Below are 23,190 nucleotides of genomic sequence, written 5' to 3'. Positions count from 1 at the left end.
AGTCCAGTCCATGACGATGCATAAACCGACCACAACATTTGTTGTTCCTGTGGGGGAGCCTCTTTCTTAATGCAATTCTTAATGAATCCCAGGATATTTATCCCAGGTTCTCTGGATTCTGTTTGCTGTGTAGTAGAGAGAACCTGCCATCAGAAAAAGCCTGCCTGAGCCTCAGCATGCACATCTCTGTTCTAAAGAGGAGGACAATGGTAGCTCTTACGAGGGGTTCAGTGAGGATCAAGGGCGACCATGTGTGTGAAAGCCCTCTGTAATCTCCACGCCCCCCGGGGTTCTTGCCCTTGAAGTAAAAGGACACAAGCAGATGGATTGATTCTCTCCTTTCCACCCTCAAAATTCTGTGATTCGGATTCTAAAGGTAGAAAGTATCAAGCAGAAGCTTCTAGGGAAACAGTTTCTGCGTCCAAAGCGCCAATAGATAATGTTGAATCAACGACGGAAATCACACCATCATAGAGAACCCTCACTGTGCATTTTCTTAAGGCCCCAAATGGAGCCATACCAAAGCGTATCATTCATGCCCTGGGTTCTGGCACGCGTGTCTTGTCTGATGTGGCAAGAACTCACAGTAACGTGGGCCCATAAACTAGGTGTGCCAGGGCCAAAAACCTCTCTGTTTGTGAAGAGGACCCTGGGATCTCCTGTCAGAGAGGACCACTTGAGCTTCCACGTCAGCCCGTCCTCCTCAGGCACCCTCTAAAACCGGCTCGTTCTTTTTCAGTGAACGCAACGCTTCATAAACAGCACGGCAGAAAGAGAAATGTAAGAGGTGGAGTTGGAAAGTCAGATGCTGACTTTGAATTCGAACTCTGTCCCTGGCTCCAGGCAAATCACTTCCCTGACTCAGATTTTTCATCTGTCAAATAGGGCTATAAAAGTTCTTACCTCACTGGGTCATTTGGGGTTTCATTGAAGGTAACGAATATAAAAGTGCTTCATTCAGGGGGCGCCTGGGTCGCTCAGTCGGTTAAGTGTCTGACGTCAGCTCAGGTCAGGATCTCGCGGTTTGTGGGTTCGAGCCCCGCGTCAGGCTCTGTGCTGACAGCTCGGAGCCTGGAGCCTGCTTCGGATTCTGTGTCTCCCTTGCTCTCTGCCCCTCCCCAACTTGTGCTCTCTCTCTCTCTCTCTCTCTCAAATAAACATAAAAAAAAAAAAGTGCTTCATTCAGGGCACCTGGGTGGCTCAGTTGGTTGAGTGTCCAACTTTAGCTCCGGTCTTGATCTTGTGGTTTGTGAGTTCGAGCCCCACATACAACTCGCTGCTGTCAGTGTGCAGCCCGCTTCAAATCCTCTGTCCTCCTCTCTCTGCTGCTCCCCAGCTTGCACTCTCCCCATAATAACTAAATATTTTAAAAAATAATAAAAAATGAAAGCGCTTCATTTGTTCCACAAATAATTTTTAAGTTTCTACTATGTGGAGGAACATTTTCTACACTGTTCTAGGCACAGGGGATACAGAATTGGGACAAAGCAAAGTCATTGCCCTGATAGACATTGAATTCTAGTGCAAGAGTCAGGCAAAAACAAATACTACATCAGATAATGCCAGGGCATAATAAGGATGGAAAGAAAAAGCAGGATAAGCACTGACTGGGGGTTATGCCATGTATGATATTTCAGCCAGGAGATCCTCTCTGAAGACGGGGCATTTAGCAGACACCTGGACAGTGAGAAAGATGGAGCCATGGCAATATCTGGGGGAGAACAGTTAGAGAGGCCCTAAGTTTGGGGCTTGGCAGGAAACCACAAGAGGCCAGTGTGCCTAGAGCTGAATTGGAAGTAGATGAAGTTAGTAAGCCTTGAAGGCCAGGGTCAACACTGTGAGATATATATATGTGTATATATATATGTGTGTGTGTGTGTGTGTGTGTGTGTGTATATGTGTGTGTGTGTATATATATATATATGTATACATATATATGTGTACATACACACACACACACACACACACACATATATATAATTTTTTACTGTTTATTTATTCTTGAGAGAGACAGAGAGCACAAGCAGGAGAGGGGCAGAGAGAGGGGGAGACACAGAATATGAAGCAGGCTCCAGGCCCTGAGCTGTCAGGACAGAGCCCGACGCAGGGCTCGAACCCACAAACCAAGGGATCATGACCTGGGCCGAACCTGGATGCTTAACTGACCAAGCCACCCAGGCACCCCAAGATTGTGATTTTTCATTTAAGTGTCATGAGAAGTTATTAGAGGATTCTGAGCAGGAGACTGCCTTGGTCATGCACATCTCTCTGACTACTGTTTGGAGAAGAGACTTGAAAGAATCCTGGTCATCACAAAGCTGATGAACGCATACTTCCTGCTTTCCACCTCCTAGACACATGGTGGGCTGCACTTCCTGTCACTGAGTGGGGCCATGAGCTATGACCAATGAGTGAAAGTCAGAAGTATCATTTACAGGCCACGTTGTTAATTAGTTGTCACTGCAAGTCTGTCTATAAATCCTCCCCGCCCCACCCCACCCACCATCTCTGTGACCAGCAGTGCTCAAGCTGGACACTGCTCCATCGGCCTGGGTTCTAGAGGGAGGAGACACGGGGCAGAGCTACAGCTGGCCTGCAGCGGACATGTCACTTCTGGGAGAAATCAACCTTTCAGAGATAAATCACAAAGACTGGGGAGTCGAAACCATAGCGTGAACTAGTATACACAGACAGGTGCGAGGAGCAGGAGGAGAGGTTAGAGAGGCCATTTAGGTGGCCGAAAGGTGATCCTAGCTTGGACTGGAGTGATAGCAATAAACATAATGAGAAGTGGTCAGATGCAGGATGTGCAGTGAAGGCCAAGTGCAAAAGATTTGCTGATGGGCTGGATGTAAGGCATAAGGGAAAGAGTGGAGTCAGGATGATTCCACAAATCATGGCCTGAGGAACTGGGTGAATTACTGAAGAGAAGAGCACTCAGGAAAGCGCAGGATTGCCCCCTGTGCTAGGCACACAGTTAAACTACAGAATGCTAGCTCATGTAATTAATACTATAATGGGGCAGGCAGGATGGGAGGTAGAGGCATGAGGAATTTTCCATGCTAACATGGCAGAAGCATCCAAAGTCGGATTTACTGAAGTGTAATTTATGGGTAATAAAACTTTTTTGGTGTATAGGTCCGCGTTTGGACAAGTGCATTTGGTCCAGTAACTGCCTCCACAACCGAGATGTAAATTACTTCCATCTCCTCTACAAAACCCCTCTTGCTTGCTGCTCCTCTCTGTGGTCAAACCCTCTCTCGAACCCAAAACCTGGCAACCACTGATCTGTTCCCCAACCCTATGCTGAACGTGGAGCCTGTTTAACATTCTCTCTTTCCCCCTGTGCCCCTTTCGCCTCCTTGTGCTGTTTCAAAAAAAAAAAAAAAAAAAAATGAAAAAAAAAAAAGAATCACACAACATGAGCCTGTCTGTCTCTTTGTGAGACCGGCTTCTGTCACTTGCGATAATGTATTTGAGATTCGTCTGTGTTGCATATGTCAGTAGTTGGTTCCTTTTTTCTTGCTGAGTAGTACTCCACGGTAGGGACGGACCTACTCTTCGTTTCTCATTCGCCAGCTCAAGGGCATTTGGGCTGCTTCCAGATTTTGGTGAGATGAATAAAGCTGCTATAAATATCTGAGTACAGGTTTATGTGTGAACATATGTCTTTATTTCTTTTAGTAACTTTCTAGAAGTGGGATTGTTGGCTCATATGGTAAATGTATGTTTAACTTTATAAGAAACTGCCAGACCATTTTCCCGGAGGAACTGTACCATATTGCACTCCCACTGGCATTGTGTGAGGGTCCCTGCACTTCCTCCCCAGCACTTGGGATTGTTAGGATTTTTTTTTTTTAAGCCATTCTAATGTGCAGTGGTACCTAATTGTGGTTTTCATTTGCATCTTCCAAATGAATAATGATTTTCAGTGTCTTTTCATGTGTTTATTAGCCATTCATGTATCCTTTTCTGCAAAACGTCCATTCAAATCTTTTGCTTGTGTTTTCATTAGGTTGCTTGTCTTTTTGTGTATAGTAAAAATTCTACATATATTTTGTATATGATGCCTTTGTCAGATAGGTGATTTGCAAATATTTTCTACCAGTCTTTGACCTGTCTTTTCATTTTCTTCGCAGTGTCTTTCTAAGAGCAGTTTTTTTTTTTCTTTTGAGAGACAGAGAGAGAGGGAGAGAGGGAGCATGCGCATGGGGGAGGGGCAGAGGGAGAGAGAAAGAGAGCAGGCTCCATGCTCGGCTCAGAGCCCAGTGGGAGGCTTGATCCCACAACCCTGGGATCATGACTGGAGCTGAAATCAGAGGAAGATGCTCAACCGGCTGAACCACCCAGACACCCCAAGGGCAGTTTTTAATTTTGACTAAGTCCAAACTATTGGCTTTTTCTTCTACGGGTCATATTTTTTGTATCATGCCTAAGAAATCTTTTTCTCTCCAGGGGCACAGAGGTTTTCTCCTGTATTTTCTTCTGTAAGTTTTATAGTTATAGGTTTTATGCTCAGGCCTATGATCTATTTGGAATTAATTTTTGTAAATGGCATGAGGTATAACCAGGGACAATTTTGACTGGTGATATTTCCTACTGTGCCAGAAGCAGATCAATAAAACTTCATAGCTCTGATAAGCACGTGCACAGGCTGGTTGCAAAATCTGGTTAAGGTTCAAACACAGGTGGTCAGGGAAGCTCCACCTCTCTCTGCCTCCAGGGCTGTTTCTTTAGATGTTAATCCTATCCTGAGTATTGCTCTGCCGATGTCCCCAGTGATACCAGCACAAGCCTGAGTCTTTGAAATGAATTAGGTTCTCCCCAGTTCCTAAAACACTCCATGTAGTTAGTTTGCTTCGAGAAGCAGTGTTCTCTCTTAAACCACTGAAGGAACATTCAGTGCAAAGTAGGGCATTAAATCTTAGCAATTAGGGTGGAAATCTTAACCTTCCTAGTTTCTGTCCTGCTTGGGTGGCTTTTCTAGTCACCAGATTATACTGTTTTCTCCTTCCTCTTCTCCTCAATAAAAGTTTCATTAAAGTTTCATTAAAATCATTTAGATTTTGCTCTGCTTAAAATGTCAAGAATAAAATCAGTGAGGAGAGAAAGTTAGAAAGTCAACATGGGGTTGCCTGGCTGGCTCTATGAGTAGAGAGCATGGGGTTCCTGATGTCAGTGTTGGAAGTTTGAGCCCCACGTTGGGTGTAGAGATTGCTTAAAAAAACAAAAAAAAGAAGTCAATATAGAATTGTCATGTTGTGATGTGGCTAGTAGAGAACATTTTAAGAAAGATAACTAATGTCTACTCTTGCTTTTATTTAGAAGGCATTTATTTATTACATCAAGAATGATGAGGCAGAAAAAGAGTATCTAAAAGGGTCTGGCACTATTTCTGTAAGAGTATCAGGTCTTTAACTCGAGATATGAATATAAAATTCTTTTTTACACTGGTCTAGTGTGTGAATCTGATGCTCTTACTCAACCATAAGCCCTAATATCTTCAAGGCCAAAAAGTTAAAAAAACCTAGAAATCTGAAAAAAAAAAAAAAAAAAAAAAAAGGGGGGAGGGGGGTATTAAATTATCCAAACTTCCAAGAAAAGAAAAAAGTCGGCAGGACATAATCTCAGAAAAAAAAATACTCTTTCCCAAGAATCAGTTGTTGGTAATCTACTTGGCTGTAGGAGACTGTTCCTACAAATGTATGTACTCTTAGTTTTCTCATTTCATCTCACTGGAGACTGGTGAAAACTTCACCCCAAATCACAGTTTGGGGCTCAGACCATAAGAAGGTATAACATGGGTGGGGTGGGATAAACCATGAGGTATCTGGAGAAAGACTTTTTTTCTCTCATTTGTGTATAATAGCTTTCCTGGGTATTTCTAAGGTTCAAAGAGTATTTAGGTTTTCTGTTTGGAAATAGCACAGAGTGGGGCGCCTGAGTGGCTCAGTCGGTTAAGCATCTGACTTTGGCTCAGGTCATGATCTTGCGGTCTGTGAGTCAAGCCCTGCATCAGGCTCTGTGCTGACAGCTCAGAGCCTGGAGCCTGTTTCAGATTCTGTGTCTCCCTCTCTCTCTGACCCTCCCCCGTTCATGCTCTGTCTCTCTCTGTCTCAAAAATAAATAAACATTAAAAAAATCTTTAGAAATAGCACAGAGTATTTAGGATTTCTGTTTAGGAAAAATACTTACAAATTTAAAGGAAGGAGGAAGCAAAGTTGATAAAACTCCAGACCCTTCTTTGGTGGGCACTAATAATTTTTGCTTGTTTCTTGAGCAAAAGAAAGGAAGCCTGCTGGAGCTGCCCTCCTGCTCCAACTATCAGGCCAATCTAAAGTTCCTTCACTACCTCCTGCCTCCAAGGGGTCTGCTTTCACCCGCATCACATTTGTGAAGGCAGACCACAAACAGGCAAATATTCTTCTTTTTCCTTTTTTTTTTGTTTTTGGTTAAGTAGGCTTCACACCCAGCGTGGAGTCCGGTGCAGAGCTTGAACTCCTAACCCTGCGACCAAGACTTGAGCTGAAATCAAGAGGCAGACGCTCAACCGATGTGAGCCACCCAGGTGCCCCAACAAATAGTCTTGGTAAACTCATCAGTGGCTTCCATGGCATTCAGGATACAGACACCAATCCCAGGTGAGCCTGCCCTGCCATATAGGGGATCTAGGCGGGCTCTCCCTCTCCAGCCTCATCTCTCCTCTCCTGCAGGGCTCTGCCCACAGCTGCTTGTCTTCATCACCTGCAAAGTAACATATCCCTGACTGCTCTTTTCTTCTTCTGGGTGATCTTTACTTTTTCAGGGCCATGCCCCCCCTTCCCCCCAGCTGTATCAACTTCCCTCCTCCCCTAGTACCCTCTTGCCATGCATCCTATGGTTTGTCTTTGTAGCAACTGCCACAATCATACTTAATTACTTGTATAAAGTCTGCCTTCTCAACTAGAATGTAAACTCTAAAAGATTAGGAATGAAGTCTATGACGGCCATCTGATCTTCCAGTCCCTGGCATGGGGTATGGCACCTAGTTGCTACTCTATAAATTACTGTTAAAGGAAAACAAAATTCTCTTCAGTGCATGCTTATCGGGCACTTCTCAGGGCACTTATATATAACATTGGGAAGGAAAAAATGCAAACAGAGAAAATCCTTGTGGTTACAGAACTTATAGTCTGCTGGGCAATGAGCTGCTAAACAAGATAAGTAAACTACATGGTACATAGATGATGGTTAAATGCTAAGGAGAAAAAAGTAAAGTGGTTAAGGCATCAGGTTATGGGGTGGTGTGTGATATGTTTCAATGGGGTGCTCAGGAAAAACCTCACTGAGAATGTCACTTTTGAACAAAGACCTGAAGGAAGCCAGGCAGCTAAGAATGTGATTATCTAGGGGTAGAACATTCCAGGCAGACAGAAGAGCAGGTGCAAAGGCCCTGAGGTGGGAGCACGAGTGCTCCAGGAAAAGCAAAGAAGCCAATGTGACTTGAGTAGAGTGAATGATGGGAAGGGAGAAAGAATATGGTTTTTTAACCTATTCTACATCTCTGTGTAATCATTTACATCGGACACTTCTTGGGGAGTGCTTCTAACTAAATCAAAAGAACCCTTCCTTCAGATGAAACTTGAAATGGAAGTTCAAAATAGGGAACAGAGGAGCAGAGGAGGGGCTGTCTGTCAAATCCCACTCATCCCTGTACCCAACGATGGTTCAAGGCAACACCATGGAGGAAGATTTGTTCCCCAAATAGCTCAGGTGCAACAAAAACCACTCTAGAATGATAATCTGATGCTCTGCCTAGAGACAAGTGTTCTATAGTACACTGCTCCAGAAGTATGCTTGTCTGGCTTCTGTACCTATAAGGAGGGTTTCAAAAGATATTTACTCCCAACAAGGAAACCAAATTAGTCTCTACAGTTATAACCACATGGTGATGTGTGGGTCTGATATTTTCCTAGAAATGAGTTCTCTATTTTGGAACTTCTTTTTCCTTCAAAACAGCTTTTAAAAACTTTTTTGTTTTTTGAAAAGGTAAAACAGGTCAACGATTAAAAACAAAAACCACTAAAAAGTTCTTCTCCTATGGATAACTAAATTACTGTGTATTTGCAATGGAATGCCACACATTTAAGAAAGCAAATTAAAAGGAACTACTGATAACAGGCAACAATATAGACGAATATCACAAAAATAATTTTGAGCAGACACACGAATACATACTTTATGACCTATATATATGACATTCACAAACAAGCAAAACTGATCTTTGGTGACACAAGCTGGAACAGTGGCTACCTTTGGAGAAGGTAGTTACTCAGTGGGAGGATGAAAATATTCTATATCTTGATCTGGATGGTGGATACAAAGTATAGCAGGTATCTATAAAAATTCATGGAGCTGTAGAATGATTTGTGCATTTTATTCTATGTAAATAATAATAAAGTCAGTCTCCTTTCCATAAGCTGTGGCTCCCAGCTACCCAGTTTCCCTACCCAGAGGCCACTCCTCCAGCTGGGATTTCCTAATGCTCCTTTTTTTTCAGTACCTGCATACCAGGGGTGGAGTCCTGGGAGGAAGCCACGCAGACACCAGAGGCCAAGGCTGTGGGCACTGGGCCATGGCTTGTGTGCATGCCCCTTGGCTTTCTCTGGCCCCTTTGGCCCTCTGCCTCTTCTTCCTCCTTTTCTCCCTCCTTTCCTCAGAAGGCAGGGGGGTGGAAGCCAGGGAGGTGCGGGAGTTGCTGACCCTTGCTAAATACTGCTGTCCCTCCTGGCCCTCCAGGGTGTGCCTGCCTGCAAAGGACAGCATGTGCTGATCAAGCTTATCATTGACACGTTCCCTCCCTCTTTTATTCTCTCCCTTCTGTTCCCTGGAATGATCCTAGGACTTCCTGCTCCTTGGGCATTCAGTCTCGGAAAGCTTCCCTGGTCTCTCAGGCTTCCGTATGTTTCCCTTCCATGGGGCAGTCCTGATAATCCACTTTGTGTTTGCATATAAACGTATCTCAGTAGATGCTGCACGCCTGTCTTATCTTCCCTCCACACCCCTATCCGCACCTCCCAACTACTAGCATCATTCTTTGACCAAGTCCCTACCCCCCAGCCAGAGCTTCAGCCCCGCCAAGCCTTTTATCTAACCATCTTAGGGTCCTGACTCCTTGAGGGCAAAGGGGCCCGAATCATGTTCAAGTCAATTTGGCAAGCACTCTTGGAGCAGGGCGGAAAGTTGTTCTTCGCCTTCGAGAATCTTCCAAAGTGGGGGAAATGGTGCTCAACCCAGACCCAATTACAGAAGTTCTTAACCCGATACTTTGTATTGGTCCTTCCTTAGTGCAAGGCACTGACTTGCGTGCTTTTCGTGCATTCCATCTCTGAATTTCCCCAACAACACTAAGAGGACAGTTGTTAACCCTCACCTTGGAGATGAAGAAGCTGAGGCACAAGGTTAGCCTGCTGGCATGTGGCAGCCAGGATTTGAACAGCAACTTCCCTAGGGAAACGCCCTATTTAGGCTGGTGGTGGGGGGGGGGTGGTCTCCAGTGGGAGTTGGTGCATTGGAGCTCAGAGTCGGCCTTGGGGAACCTTTAGTTGTGCCACACCCTTAAATGCACAGTTCTCTCCTGCGTCAGGGGCCAGAGAAGGGGCTTAGGGCCGGAGTATCCGCAGGAAGCCAAGACTTTAAGAGAGGCAGATACAAAGCTCCGCGTGGCAGAGGAGCAGAGGGGCGCGGGGAAGCCCGGGCCAAAAGAAAGAGGCCCTGCCGACTCCCGGGCACTACAAGCCTCGAGGCGTTGCAAGCGGCGCGGCAGTTGCCAGCCCCAGTGGCGCGCGCAAACTGCGCGGAACTACTTCCCCCGGGGCGGCTTCGGGGCCGGGGTCCACGCGACAGCCCGATAAAGCGGGAGCGAGGGATCCGGAGCCCACCGCCGCTTCCCGGGCGCGGCCACGTGCGCCCCTCTAGGCTTGCACGCTCCGCCGCGCCGGGCCGCCGGGCCACCGGCAGGCACGCGCGCCCCCAGCGCGCACACACTCCCGGGCACGCACACCGACGGCCCAGCCCACGTCCGCCACGCCCCGCCCTCCCCCGCGCCCCGCCCCCGCCCTCGCGGCGCAGGCTGCCGTCCTCCCATTGGCCACACGGCGCGTGACGCGCGGCGCCCGGCCCCGCCCCTCGTCAGTCACTCGGCGGAGGCGGCGCTGGCGGGGACTAGTCTCGTCCGGAGACTGGCAGCGGCGGCGGCGGCGGCGGCCGGAGCTCGAGCCCCAGCGGCTGAGGGCGGGCGGGCGGGCGCGGGGGAGGGAGGGGGGCCGGTCCGCGACGACTCCCCGGACGGCGTTTCTCCTCCGAGCGGCGCCGATTTCGGCTTTGGGGGGGGCGGGGGTACAGCCCATCCATGACCATGGGCGACAAGAAGAGCCCGACCAGGTACCTGCTCCGAGCTGAGGGGGCGGAAGGGGAGGGAGGGTTGGGGGCGGGCGGGGGCCGGCGACGACTAGGCCCCGGAGCCACCCGGGGCGGGGGGGAGGCGCTGCTAAGATGGAGATCCGGGGGCGGGGGGAGGCGGCGGCGGCGGGCGGTGGCGGCGGCGGCGGCGGGAGGCGGTGTCGCTCCCGCTCGGGGCCGGCGGCCGTGCGCGCCGCAGCCATGGCGGCTCCTCCTCAGCCGCCCTCCGCCGCCGCCGCCGCCACTCCTCCCAGACAAAGGGAGATTTAACCAGGTGGGGAGGGAGGGAGGGCGCGAGCATGGGAGGGGAGAGGGAAGGAGCCGGCCCACTCCCCGCCGCCGCCGGCCTCGGGCTGCCCCTGCGCGCCCCCTCCAGATCCGGCCCGCGGCTCCCCTGCCGGCCCCCCCAGCCCCACGCTCAAGTCCACAAGTCCGCCCGCTTCCTGCGCCCGCCGCGGCCCTTCCCGGGGCGCCGCCGCCGCCGCCTGCTGTGCGAGGCAGTACGGCCCGCGCCCGGGGGTTGCGGGGTGCCGGTAGGGGCGCCCCGTGCCCTCCCCCGGTCCCTCTTTCAGTCCCCGAAAAGGGTGGGTGGGTGGTCGCCTGAGCGAAGTTTCCAGCACTGGATTCCTGCGAAATTGCGACGGCTCACCAGCGCCTGTGTTTTGCTGTTTCTCCCCCTTTTTCCTGCTCCCTGTCTCTTCCCTCCCCTTTCCCCCACTCCTCACTCCTCCGAAGGCCAAAAAGACAAGCGAAACCTGCCGCAGACGAAGGCTTTTGGGATTGTAGCGTCTGCACCTTCAGAAACAGCGCTGAAGCCTTTAAATGCAGCATCTGCGATGTGAGGAAAGGCACCTCCACCAGGTACTTGAGGATCTGTGTGAGCTTTTGTTGAAGGACTTTTTTTTTTTTCTTAAGGTGGGAGATAGGGTAGAGAGCTGTACTTGCAGCCCTCTTTCCAACTTGTTGATTACGGCTTTTTTGCATTTGGGGGGTGGGTAATGTGTGGCTTTGGTTGTGTGTATTTCGTGTTGGGTGCAAAGCTTCCTATTCACTGAATGATTTATGGGAGGGAATTTTTCCAGGTTTTCGTCTTATTTCAAACAGACTGGATTTATTTGACACTTGTATCCATTGGCTTATTGGTATTGGCTCAAAAAGAGAGGAAGCAGTGCTTTTGCTATGCATTGTAGGACTTTAGACCTTTTATTTTTGCCATGTGTAGAATGTTTTTAATTTGCCTGTCCTGAATTTTTTTTTTTTTCCTTTTCCAGAGATTTAACGGTGAATGTACAGTTAGGCTGGTTATTGTGCTTTTCCTGTCTTGAGCTGCAAACGTCTGTTATTTTCTTGCCCTGTGAAAAGAAATGTTGGGGTTTGATAAAGTAGTATTTGGAAAGCTGAGCTGTCAATTTGTGTGTTTTCTGATTAGCTTATGCAGAGTGGTGATGGAGGACGATTTTGCAAAATGGTGAAAGGAATATATTGAAGTTTGCATGTAAAGCTTTATTATAATGAAAAGAATGTTGAAAGAATTCCTTTTCGTTTTTTGTGAAGGTAGTAAATCGCATCTGGTATCAAAATGAGTGGAAATATTTCACTTTAACGTTCAGATATATTTGGATAAAATGTCAAAGTTGATTTTGTAGTTTTCTGGTCATTTTTTAAATTGTATCTGGAATTTGGTTCAGGGGATGTTAGAGTTTGAAGCTAAACTGTTCTTGATGTCGTTTAATGGGAGGGCATTGGGGGATGTGTGTGTGAAGGCCAGAGAGGAGTTGAGTTCCTAGTGAATCCTTGAAGACTTAAGTCGATTGCCAGAAGTCTCATTTCATCAGGTACTTATTTTTGAGTTGGTAGTGTTCCAATATGACTGTGTGGTAGTACTGCATAGTTCTAACTGGATAAGGTCCTTGGACTGAATGAATGTGTCCCGTTAGGGTTTTCTTGCTTTATTTATACTTGGGAATTACCTAGGATATCGGGTAATCTGAAGAATATAATTCTGGGATGAATTGGTGCAATTACTGGGAGAGCAGTTCTGTGACTTCCACTAACTCTTGAAGTAATGAGTGCTTTGAATAAAAGTATTCAAGTACCAGAAATATTTTTTCAGAAGTTTTTACAGCAAATTCATGTCAAGTTTTGTAGAACAAGAACTAAATACCATAGAACAGATTTAGTTAAAATAAAAAGCACTTATTGGGAGCTTAATAGATTTTGCTTTGTTCTACGAAACAGGGAATTCCATCAAATGGGATGAAAGTTTAGAAATGTATTTGTTATTTAAAGCAATAGTGATTGTATTTTATTTATGAGTAATGTTTTTTTACACGTAGAATCCCTCAGAGGCCAAACCTCTTTATTGTGGTTTTGCTTTGAGTGTTACCGTAGATGATGTTCAAGTGACTAGGAAACTCCTAAGAACTTGAGAACTTTACTGGTGAAGAGCAAAAACCAAATTCAAGTTTACATCTGATGTATTGCTGGGAATAATTATCTTATAATGAAATGCGTTTCAGTTTCTTGGTGTATTAAAAAAAATCTGACTTATCAAACTTTCTGAAAGCCTGTGGGAGGTTTGATTTTAAAAGTAATAGAAATGTTTAGTTTTTTCAGGGTTACAGATGATGACAGCGAGATTCAGTTTTTTTAAAGAAATACTTTAAATAATTAAAGATGAAATATTTTAGGAATAGGACAGTCTCTTCTAACCTTTACGGGTTTTTGTGTGATTTTTTTTGAGGTCTCTTGTTGAGTAGGATTTGAACACAGCTTTCCGAGATGTGAGGACTTAAACTCCTAACAAGTCACTTATGATACCCTTACATAGCCAAAGTGTGTTTTCTTGGTTACTGTCAATATTTTGGTGTTTTAGATCTATTCTTGAAGTCGTCATTAATTGGAAGGTGAATGACATTTTGGCTTTCTCATGCTGTGAATGGATTTCATGGAGACAGGTGAATTTCAGAACTCTTCATCCAGGTTTTTCCAGTCTAGTAGCTGTTGGTTAATTTCTCAGTGATAGTACTCCTTATTGCTGTGTGATTTTTCCTGTGCCTTTTTCTTGAAATTTTCTTGGTACCTCAAAGGTTTAATACTTTTTGCCTTGCATTCTTTTAATCACACCTGGTATTGATGACAGTAGAAAATTGTTGGGTTTTGGATGCTGAGTAATAGGCAGAAATTGATTTTAGAATAACTTAAATAATCAAAAAGGGCTTTGTAAACCTGTTGACTGGTATAGAAATTAGGTTTTACTGCTCTGGGCTGGTGTTTCTTACTCGTATTGTAGTAACAGCCTATCTGGTGGCCTAGCCACTGGCCATTTTGGAGTTCATCATTTTTGTCGCTGTCACCATCATCTAGTCAACCATTGAAGTCAGATTTTAATTAGTAGTAGGTCCAATAGGACACAGAAGTGCATTTACCCTTCGAGATAGAATTGGTGTTACTCAATTTGATGAGGAAAATATTGACTCTCATCCAAAGAACATTTATTAAATTCCTAGGAGGTGAAAAATACTGGTCAAGACATTGGTAGGGAGCATGGGTTGGTTAGGCATGCACAGGGATGATCAGAATCCAGGTTATAAAGACTCTAAGAGTGGTGTAAATAATACTATGGGAGATTGGAGCAATCTGACTTGGGGAATCAATTAGAAGGATTCCTCCTCCCCATTTCTTTGGGCAAGGAGAATTGATTTCTACAAAATCACCTGCCACCTCTTCATTGTTATTGCCATGTGTACTAGATATCTTGAATTCTGCAGGTAGATTCATGAGAGTAATTCATAAGGTCTTCTTCCTATTGGAGCAGCATAGAGCAGAATGAAAGGAGGACCAGATTGCTCCTAAGGAACGTGTTAAGGGAAGGAGGAGATGCTTACTAGGCTGCTTGGAAGTTCAGCGGGCAGTAGAGATCTATATTTTGGATATCTCAGTTATATGGAGGGTCTCCGTATATGCTCCTTTTTCTAACTATATCGTCACACTCTGTTTTCATTTTTTATAGCTTTACTGGGTATGATTTGCATACTATGCAATTCACTAATTGTAAGTGTATGATTCATTGAACTTTAGTTATTTTAAAGACTTCTGCCGCCATCACCACAAACTAGATTTTAGATTTTCGCATCACCACAAACTAGTTTTAGATTTTCATCACATCACATGGTTTTCCTCTGCCTGTTCTGTGATAATGTCATAAGAGCACTGGAAGGTTGCCTCCTCACCATGCTGAGCTCTCTAAGGGCTTAGGCCTTTCAACATAGGAAATAAAAGAGTGTGTCTGTAAGGTGGCCGTGGGTGGGGAGGAAACACTATCCCTGTCGTAGGTGGTAAATAGGAGATAAAGTAGGATTTCCCAACCTACTTTGCCAGTCTCATGAAAGTTGATACCACCAGCTTTTAGAAGGAAAAAACCCTGCAAATTAACACATTTACCTGATTATTCTCTTAAGTGGAATTTCTTGAGTGTTGAGCAGAGTAACTTCCTAGACTTGGTGATAAATGAAATGTGTTTTGCTTCGGTCTGCTGTTGCTGGAAATGCAGCGATGTCTTGGTTGGAAAATACAGATCGCCGAGACACCGCTGCAACTCTCGCTGATCAGTGGTTTTTCTTTTGATCATAGTGCTGCATTTTGACCAGCTACTGCTTAAGTCACGCTCGAAAACTGGTAAACTTTTGCTTTGGGTAATTAGCAGAGATTTAGAACTTTGCTAGTCTTCAGTGCCAGATTGTATCATGATGTTGTGTTCAAATCCTGTTTATTTAAATACCATCCCTCTGAAAAGTGTACTCTTTTTAGAGCTTTTATAGGCAAGTAGAAGTGAGGAATTTACTTTAGATGTGTAATAAGATTATGTCACTTAAAAAAAAAGTCGGTACTCAGGATATTGAATTAGAGGTTGGTACTCAGCTGTGTTATTTGTAAAATGTTCTCCTTGTATAGGAGCTCCCTCATTCTTTGCAGTTATAAATGTGGACATTTTCTCTCCTTAACTTCAGATAGCCTAACAACTCAACATCCCTTGAATAGTTGTGAAGTACTTCACTATTGTGAAGTTTTAGAGGAAAACACACATAATTAGCGATAAGTGAAAGTTCTGATCTTCAAAACTACATCACCCTGAGGTAATGTTCAGATAGGAAAGCTCCCAGAAAGCAGGGGTGGGGTGTACCTAACTCTTCCCTATGCTTTCACCCACCACAGTGGTTTTGCTCCTTAGGTCACATTGGTTTTGCCGTAGTATTTGTCTTTCATAAAATTTCTCCATAAAATATATGGAAAAATTACCTGTCTTCCAAACCATCAAACCTTAGGAAACCTTTCAGCCTCAAAGCTGGTGGAGTTTTAATGATCACTCTTACCCAGAAACAGTGATAATTTATTTTGTTATTTGCTATTACGTTGGACTTACTGATTTATTGGTATCGACTTGATCTTATGTCTACTTGGTGACCTTAAAGTAAATTACCTGGGTAGTTGTGGTTATTTGACAAGTTTTTATTGAGCACACAGCCACATGGGCTCTGGGCGTACAGTGGTGGAAAGACAGACAAGGTCCTTGTTTTCGTGGAGTTTAAGATACTATGGAGAGGAAGAGAAAATAAGTAAACCGGAAAATAAAATACAATTTCGACCCGTGGCAAGTGTTTGGGAGAAATTAGATCAGGGTATGGAACTATAGAGTGATGAGAGCTGGGGCAGGTGACTACTTTCTAGACCACGTAGAGATAACACATTGGTCTTTTTAGGCAGCATGCATGCTGCTTTCTTTTGGAGTAAGGAGATAGTTATTTCTGTAGTCTGTGCCATTTAGCTCATTGGGTTGGGGACAGTTTAGAGTTGGAACCTTTGTGCACAGGCTACTCAACTTTTCCTTAGTTGCATGTCACGTATTGAAGCCAGGCCAGCAAACTTGTTAGTATATCCTGTTAGTTACTGGGATAGGAGGTTTGAATGGATTCAGTTATGTATTATTCATGTGGCATACATTTGTCCTGTGCTTCTGTAAATACCGAAGAAATTCCAAGACTAATAAAAACTATTTTGGTAAACTACAGCTACTTGAGGAAGTTGCTGGCACTAATTCAGTTCATTAGTACTTTAGGTAATAGTGGATCTCTAAATGTCTCCTTTACGGCTTGAACTAAAACATTCTAGTCTTTCTGGCTCTCATTTTCTCTTTGGCTCCATCACTAGGGCTTTTTTCCTTTGTGACCTCTTTATCCTCCCCATCATGAGTGTTGCTCTTTTTTTTTTTTTTTACCTGTTAAAAAATGAAATCTTAAAAATAAATTAAGTAGTCACACCCATCTTGGGGCTCAAACTCACAACCCCAAGATCAAGTTGCATGCCCCACTGACTGAGTCAGCTGGGAGCCATTTACCTGTTTATTTTTAAGTACGCTTTTTGAACGATAGTATATATAGAGAGAAGTGCACAAATCATAATAATAAGACTTGACGAGCTTTCCCAAGGTGAACACATCCGTGTAACTTGCACCCAGAAACAGAAGATTGCCAGGACCCCAGAGCCCATCTTACACTCTTGACAGTCACTTTAGCCACTGTCCTGATTTGTAATGCTGCAGAGGAGTTCTGCATGTCTCTGATCTTTATGAGTGGAGTCCTATGGTTGTGTGCACTTCTGCACTACCAGCACAGAGCCGGATGCGGGGCTCGAACCCATGAAACCATGAGATCATGGCCTGAGCCGAAACGAAGAGTCAGATGCTAAACTGACTGAGCCACCCAGGTGCCCTTGGGTCTGGGTTTTTGAGATTCATCCATATTATTGTGTGGTTCTTGTTTATTTTATCAGTGCTGTTTTATCCTAAGAGTATATTGGAACTCAGGTTTTTTTTTATTAATTTTATTTTTGAGAGAGAAAGAGCGTGAGTGGGGGAGGTGTGGAAAGAGAGGGACACACAGAATCCAAGGCAGTCTCCAAGCTGGAACTCAGAGCCGGTGAGATCATGGCCTGAGCTGAAGTCGGACGCTTAATCTACTGAGCCGCCCAGGCGCCCCTGGAACTCCGCTTTTTACATGTAGACCCTTAGAGACGTTCTGGCGATAGGGTCTCTTCTTGATTTCTATTACCTACATACTTGAACCCAGCTGTCTTCTTTCAGCTGGTGTAAATTGACACATTAGGTGAGAGGATAAAACCTGGTGTGTGGAACTTCCTGCAGATTGTAAAGGGAGTAAACTGCCTCACATCCAGTTGTGTTCATAAGTCATTTATAATATTTCAAGTCATTGGTTAAGTAAACAGAAAATTCGTCCTTTGAGGGACCCCCAACAACCATGTTGAAAAGGTTAGGTAACATCTTCAGTGGTGTAAAGCACCCAGTGACGGTATGCGTGGAATGAATGAGTCCGTGGTAGAGGTAGTCTGTGTGGGTACATTGGGGAAGGCTTCACTGAATCTGGGATTTGAATGAGGACTGTATGATTCTGTGATTGATGCAGAGTTTGTTGTACAGGCTTAAAGAAGTTCTTTGTTCCCTCTACCTCCTTTTAAGCTTTTCTCTCACTCGAGATGTCATCCATACCTTTCAACTTCTCCCGGCTGGCTGGTAATTCGCAGATACTATGTAGTAACCATACATATCCCTGCTCTCATGCGTGCATACCCATGACGATCAAATCCAAGTTGTTTTGAGGCCGTTCCACCTGGTCAACTTCAATTCTCTCCTAGTATTTATTGCCTTTAAGATAAGTCTAAATGCTGATCATCACGAGGGGCTTCTGGGTTAATCTTTTCATGTTCCTTTAGGATTTCTGGAAGCCGACTGCCTGCTACCTCACACCCGTCTGCCCTCCACATACAGCATGTGTGTGTTTCATGCCAAACTGCTTATTTTCTACGCACGGACGGTGATCTCTCATTTCCATACCTTCACACATTCCTTTCCTCTGGATTTTCTTCTGAAATGCTTTTCCTTCCTTCTGTGTCCTGCCTGTCTTCTGTCTGTCCTTCTAGACGTCTCAGGAAACTTTTCCATCACTCTCCGGTCAGGTACCCCTCATTGTAACGCTTGAAGTGTTTTTATTTGATTGCCTCACCCTTCAAATCATGTATACTTCATTGTAACACTTGAACAGAATTTTTATTTGATCACCTCTGTTAGGTTTTCACCTTTTTTGAGGGCAGGATCATTTCTTTTCACAGCTTTATTTTCTTTGAAAATCTAGTCCAGTGCCTGGCAGTTGCCAGGGGTTCAGTAAGTGTATATAGAATAAATGAAGTCTAGGAGTTTCAAGAGGAGTTCCCTTTAAAACTGTCCCAGCTAAGGGTTCTGAGTAATAGATATGCTTTCACATTAGTCTTGCATCTTGTGTGGGTAATTCATTGATTTAGCGGAAAGTTTTCTTGATAAAGTGTGTCCTTAAAAGTAGTATTCCTGTTTTTCTGGGTTTGTTTTTCTAAACGTGTACTAGAAATTAAACACAGAACTTCAGCCTTGGAGGCTGTAGGCAGTTCATTTAAAGTACTTCCTGGAGTGGTTTGGAGCTTCAGAGCATTAGCACATTTACCTAAAAAATAACCGTGGCGATTCTTAATCTTCTTTTTGGTTGCCCATTTGGTTACTTAAGCAGCCCAGAGTCATGAAAGTCTGACACTGGGGCCGAGGATCAGTCATGTTGTGCAAAACCAATTTTAAGGAACTAGATGGGTGTGCGTGAGAGCTGGCACCTAAAGGCAGTCTAAAAATAGACTCAAAACATGTTGGGTGTTGTTGATGTTACACTGTCCCTTGTATAAGTTCTGTTGTGTTAACATACCTATAAGTTGGTAGTTGTACCTTCTACATAGTGTGTATTACTGTTCTGTTGAGTAATTTGGGTTAATTACTTCCGTTGAAGTCTTGACTCATTCACTTCATTTATTTAGCTTCAATTTCAGTTGCATGCTGAAACAGTGATTGACACAGCCTGTTGTGCCACAGATGAATTCTCAGTGAATGCAATGCAAATAAACTGCAGTGTTACTCAGAAATCATGGATAGTTGAAATCACAAGGTAAACAGGTGCAATTTTAATTTTTAAATAGGATTAGATATTACTGTTCTCCTTTCCCTCTCCTGTCTACTTTGAAAACCATTTAAATTATCCTTTGGTTAGGAAATAAACTGGTGGAAGGGATATGTAAAAAGAAAAACCTTGCTCAAAACTTTATCATTTAAGAGCATTAGCAGTACAATTTAAGATGAAGTAGCCTTTGGGAGGGAGAAGAAATGAAAGGTGATGTAGCCAGTTTCATCACCACATATTGGATCTTAAAACTTAGTACATGCTGGTTAGTTAAGGAGAAAACAAACTTGGTTACTGCTTTCTAAGAAGATATCATTTCATATGTAGGTTATAAGGTTTATGCACTCTTCATTCTTTTACAAAACATTCCTTTAAAAGTTGTTCATGTCCTAAGTGCTGCTGGAATATTCGAGGTTTCAAGAACGAAGAATTCAGCTCAAACTAACCTTAAGTCAAAACAAAACAGTTTTGCTGGTTTACATAATTTGAACTCGGAGTCAGCTGCAGGAATCAGGACCCCTGTCACTTGCCCAGCTCTTGGACCGTTCTTTGTTGCCTGGAGGTTGGGATACTTGGATTGTCCAAGCCTAACAAACACATCTGAAGTCTTACTTGAAGAGAGATGGACACTTAACCAGGTGGATAGAAAATAATTACCATAGTAACACAACTTTGTAACTGGGTTAATACTTAGGATATATATTCAGTTCTAATTGCGAACTGTAATGAACTTGAAGGCTGGAATTCTGTTTACCAGCATCATGTAAATTTTTTAATCATACAGATAAAGGAAGGAAAGATTATCAGTACATTGGTAAAATTAATAATATGGGTGTTTAATAGGTTCATCTCCTGTATCATTAGTTACAGTCACGATTTTCCTTTATTTTCGTCGTGAAGGTGGTAATACATAGTTACTACAGAAACTTTGGGGACAAAACAGAAAAACAAGGGTCACCTATATACTGCCTTGCAGAATTATTTTTATTTATTGACCAATTTATTTGTTTACTGGACCACAAATATTTGAGTAACTAGTTTTCCAGGTGTGATCTAATATGCTAGTTCACTGAATTGTCAAAGTGTGGTAGGGAATAGTTGACGTAGGAGTGGGAAAGTCAGGCAGTGTATGGTACAAAACTAGTTGAGTTTCTGGTTTGAAAGACACATATTGCGACCTGTTAGTTTATATGGTTCATTTTGGATGTTTCTTCTAAGAGAAATTTTTTGTGAACACTTCATGGTTTTTAGGATTCCTTTTTGCAGGAAATAAAGCTAACATTCAGTTTACAGTTTTCTTTCTGGATTGTTTTAATTTGGGGAAGAATGAAAATCTCTCAGTGAATTTGTAATATCTGTGGCCTGATTAACTTTGCCCAAGTCCTCCATTTAAAAGAATATGGATACAAGGCAATCGAGATTCCATGTTTTTATATTAAATTTGTTGACAGTGGTGATTCTCAAACTTCACTATGTATCAGAATCACCTGAAAGCTTGTTGAAACACATTGCTAGATTCCCTGTTCCTTCCCTCACGCCCTGGATTTATATTGAGTAGGTCTGGGGTAGGGCCTGTGAATTTGCATTTCTTAGAAGGTCCTAGGTGATGTTGATACTGCTGTGCTGGTCTGGGAAGCACTTTTGAGAAGCACTGGTTGGATGACCTTAAATTCTCCTAAAGAGAAGCCAGCCATGTTTTTTAATGAAGCTGGAGATAGTTCTTGACGTTTGCTGTAGAAAATTTATGTCTTGGCATTTCAGAGTGAATTTAAGAGAATTGATCAACATTCATGTTTTTATTTATTTATTTTAACTTTTATTAGAAGACCACAGCTCTATACTGTTTTATTTACTTATTTTGAGAGAGAGAGCAGGAGAGAGAGAATGCACACGCAAGGGAGGGGCAGAGAGAGAGAGAGAATTCCAAGCAGGCTCTGCACTGTCCATGCAGAGCCCTTTGCAGGGCTTGAACTGACAAACTTGAGGTCATGACCTGGGCTGAAACCAAGAGTTGGACGCTTAACCAGCCGAGTCATGTTTTTAATCTAGAATTGGCATTGGAGATGATTTTTTTTTTAACCAGTACATTGTATGTAATATAGGAATACTTACAAATAAATTGGGGAGTCATATCAACTAAACTTGCATATTTTTTTCATTGTAAAATCAGATATTGTCTTGCACTATTAACACGTGCGTTGAATTTCAGATACACGTATTTTAAGCTATTTCTTTGCAACATACGATAGAACTAAGTTTTATAGTAAACCCGCATTTCAGTAAAATGTTGGCAAAGAACACAAATAGGTAGTTTATAAAAGAACCACAAATTAAGTCAGGAAACAGAAATGTATCACCTTCCCATTAGTTAAATAAATACAAAAAAGCATTTTTGGGAAATCTCATTTTAAAGATTAAAAATTTTTTGGTGAGTCTAGGAAGAATTGGGTGTTCTCACAGATACTTGGTGGCTGAGTAAGTTGATTTAAATTTTCTGAAGGCCATTATGGCAGTTGGTATCATGCCTTTAATATTTGTACCGTGAGATAACAGGAGTGCTGATGCATACGGGCACATGTACCCCAGTGTTTGTAGCAGTGCTTTCAACAATAGCCAAATTACGGAAAGAGCCTAAATGTCCATCCGCTGATGAATGGATAAAGAAGATGTTGTTTATATATATAATGGAATACTACTTGGCAATGAGAAAGAATGAAATCATGCCATTTGTAGCAACATGGATGGAACTGGAGGGTGTCATGCTAAGTGAAATAAGTCAGAGAAAGACAGATATCCTATCTTTTCACTTATATATGGATCTTGAGAAACTTAAAAGAAGACCATGGGGGAAGAGAAAGGGAAAAAATAGTTACAGAGACGGAGGGAGGCAAACCATAAGAGACTCTTAAATACAGAGAACAAACTGAGGGTGGATTGGGGGTGGGGGAGAGGGGAAAGTGGGTGATGGGCACTGAGGAAGGCACTAGTTGGGACGAGCACTGGGTGTTGCATTTTAAAAATAATAATATTTGTACCCTGAGACCAAACAATTCACCTTCTAGGAATTTGTGTGATCTGCATGTAAAAATATTTGTGTAAACATATTAATTACATCAGTATTGTAACAAAATGACTGGATGATAAACTCACAAATGTAGGTAGTGTGCTACCTGAGGGGCAAGTCTTTCCCTAATACCACAAGGGTCTCTGGCCCAGTAAGTGGAGTTTGATAGTAGTAATTCTTGCTACAAGTTTAAAAAAAAAAAAAAAGAAGAAAATTACCTACATGGGAATCAGCAGCGAATTATTAAAAAAAAAAACTATGGAATATCAGTAAATATTTTGTAGCTCAAAAAATGTTTGGAGGTCTTTTATACATTTGTGGTGGGAATGTAAAATGGTAAAACCGCTCTGAAAAATAGTTTGGCAGTTTATTGCAAAATCAACCATATACTTACTTGTATGACTTACTAGTTGCATTCCTGGGCATTTGTCCCAGAGAAATGTAAACTTAAGTTCATACAAAACCTGCTCACAAATGTTCACGGCAGCTTTATTTGTAATAGCCTAAAACTGGAAATAATATAAATGTCCTTCAGTAGACGAATGGTACATCCATACCATGTGGAATACTATTTAGCAATTAAGGAGGAACAAATTCTTGATAAATAGAACAACTGGCACCAATTTCAGTTATCTGATGCTG

General features: G+C 43.3%; 1 protein-coding gene and 1 pseudogene across 1 annotated transcript in view; both read left to right on the top strand.

Annotated features, from left to right (window-relative positions):
* Positions 1-10,289: 10,289 nt before the first annotated feature.
* The window catches only part of RYBP (RING1 and YY1 binding protein), an 80,115-nt gene continuing 67,214 nt past the window's right edge, over positions 10,290-23,190 (top strand). Inside the window, exons 1-2 of the mRNA XM_053898531.1 lie at positions 10,290-10,422; positions 11,176-11,301. Of these exons, the coding sequence (XP_053754506.1) occupies positions 10,391-10,422; positions 11,176-11,301 (158 nt within the window). The 5' untranslated portion in view covers positions 10,290-10,390. The remainder of the gene's footprint in view (positions 10,423-11,175; positions 11,302-23,190) is intronic.
* Positions 22,581-22,737, top strand: LOC128775780 (small nucleolar RNA SNORA62/SNORA6 family; annotated as a pseudogene).

This window comes from Panthera pardus, unplaced genomic scaffold (genome assembly GCF_024362965.1).
Source record: "Panthera pardus isolate Hobbes unplaced genomic scaffold, ASM2436296v1 HiC_scaffold_8, whole genome shotgun sequence".
Classification (NCBI taxonomy): Eukaryota; Metazoa; Chordata; class Mammalia; order Carnivora; family Felidae; genus Panthera; species Panthera pardus.
This window is presented reverse-complemented; position numbering and strand designations above follow the sequence as displayed.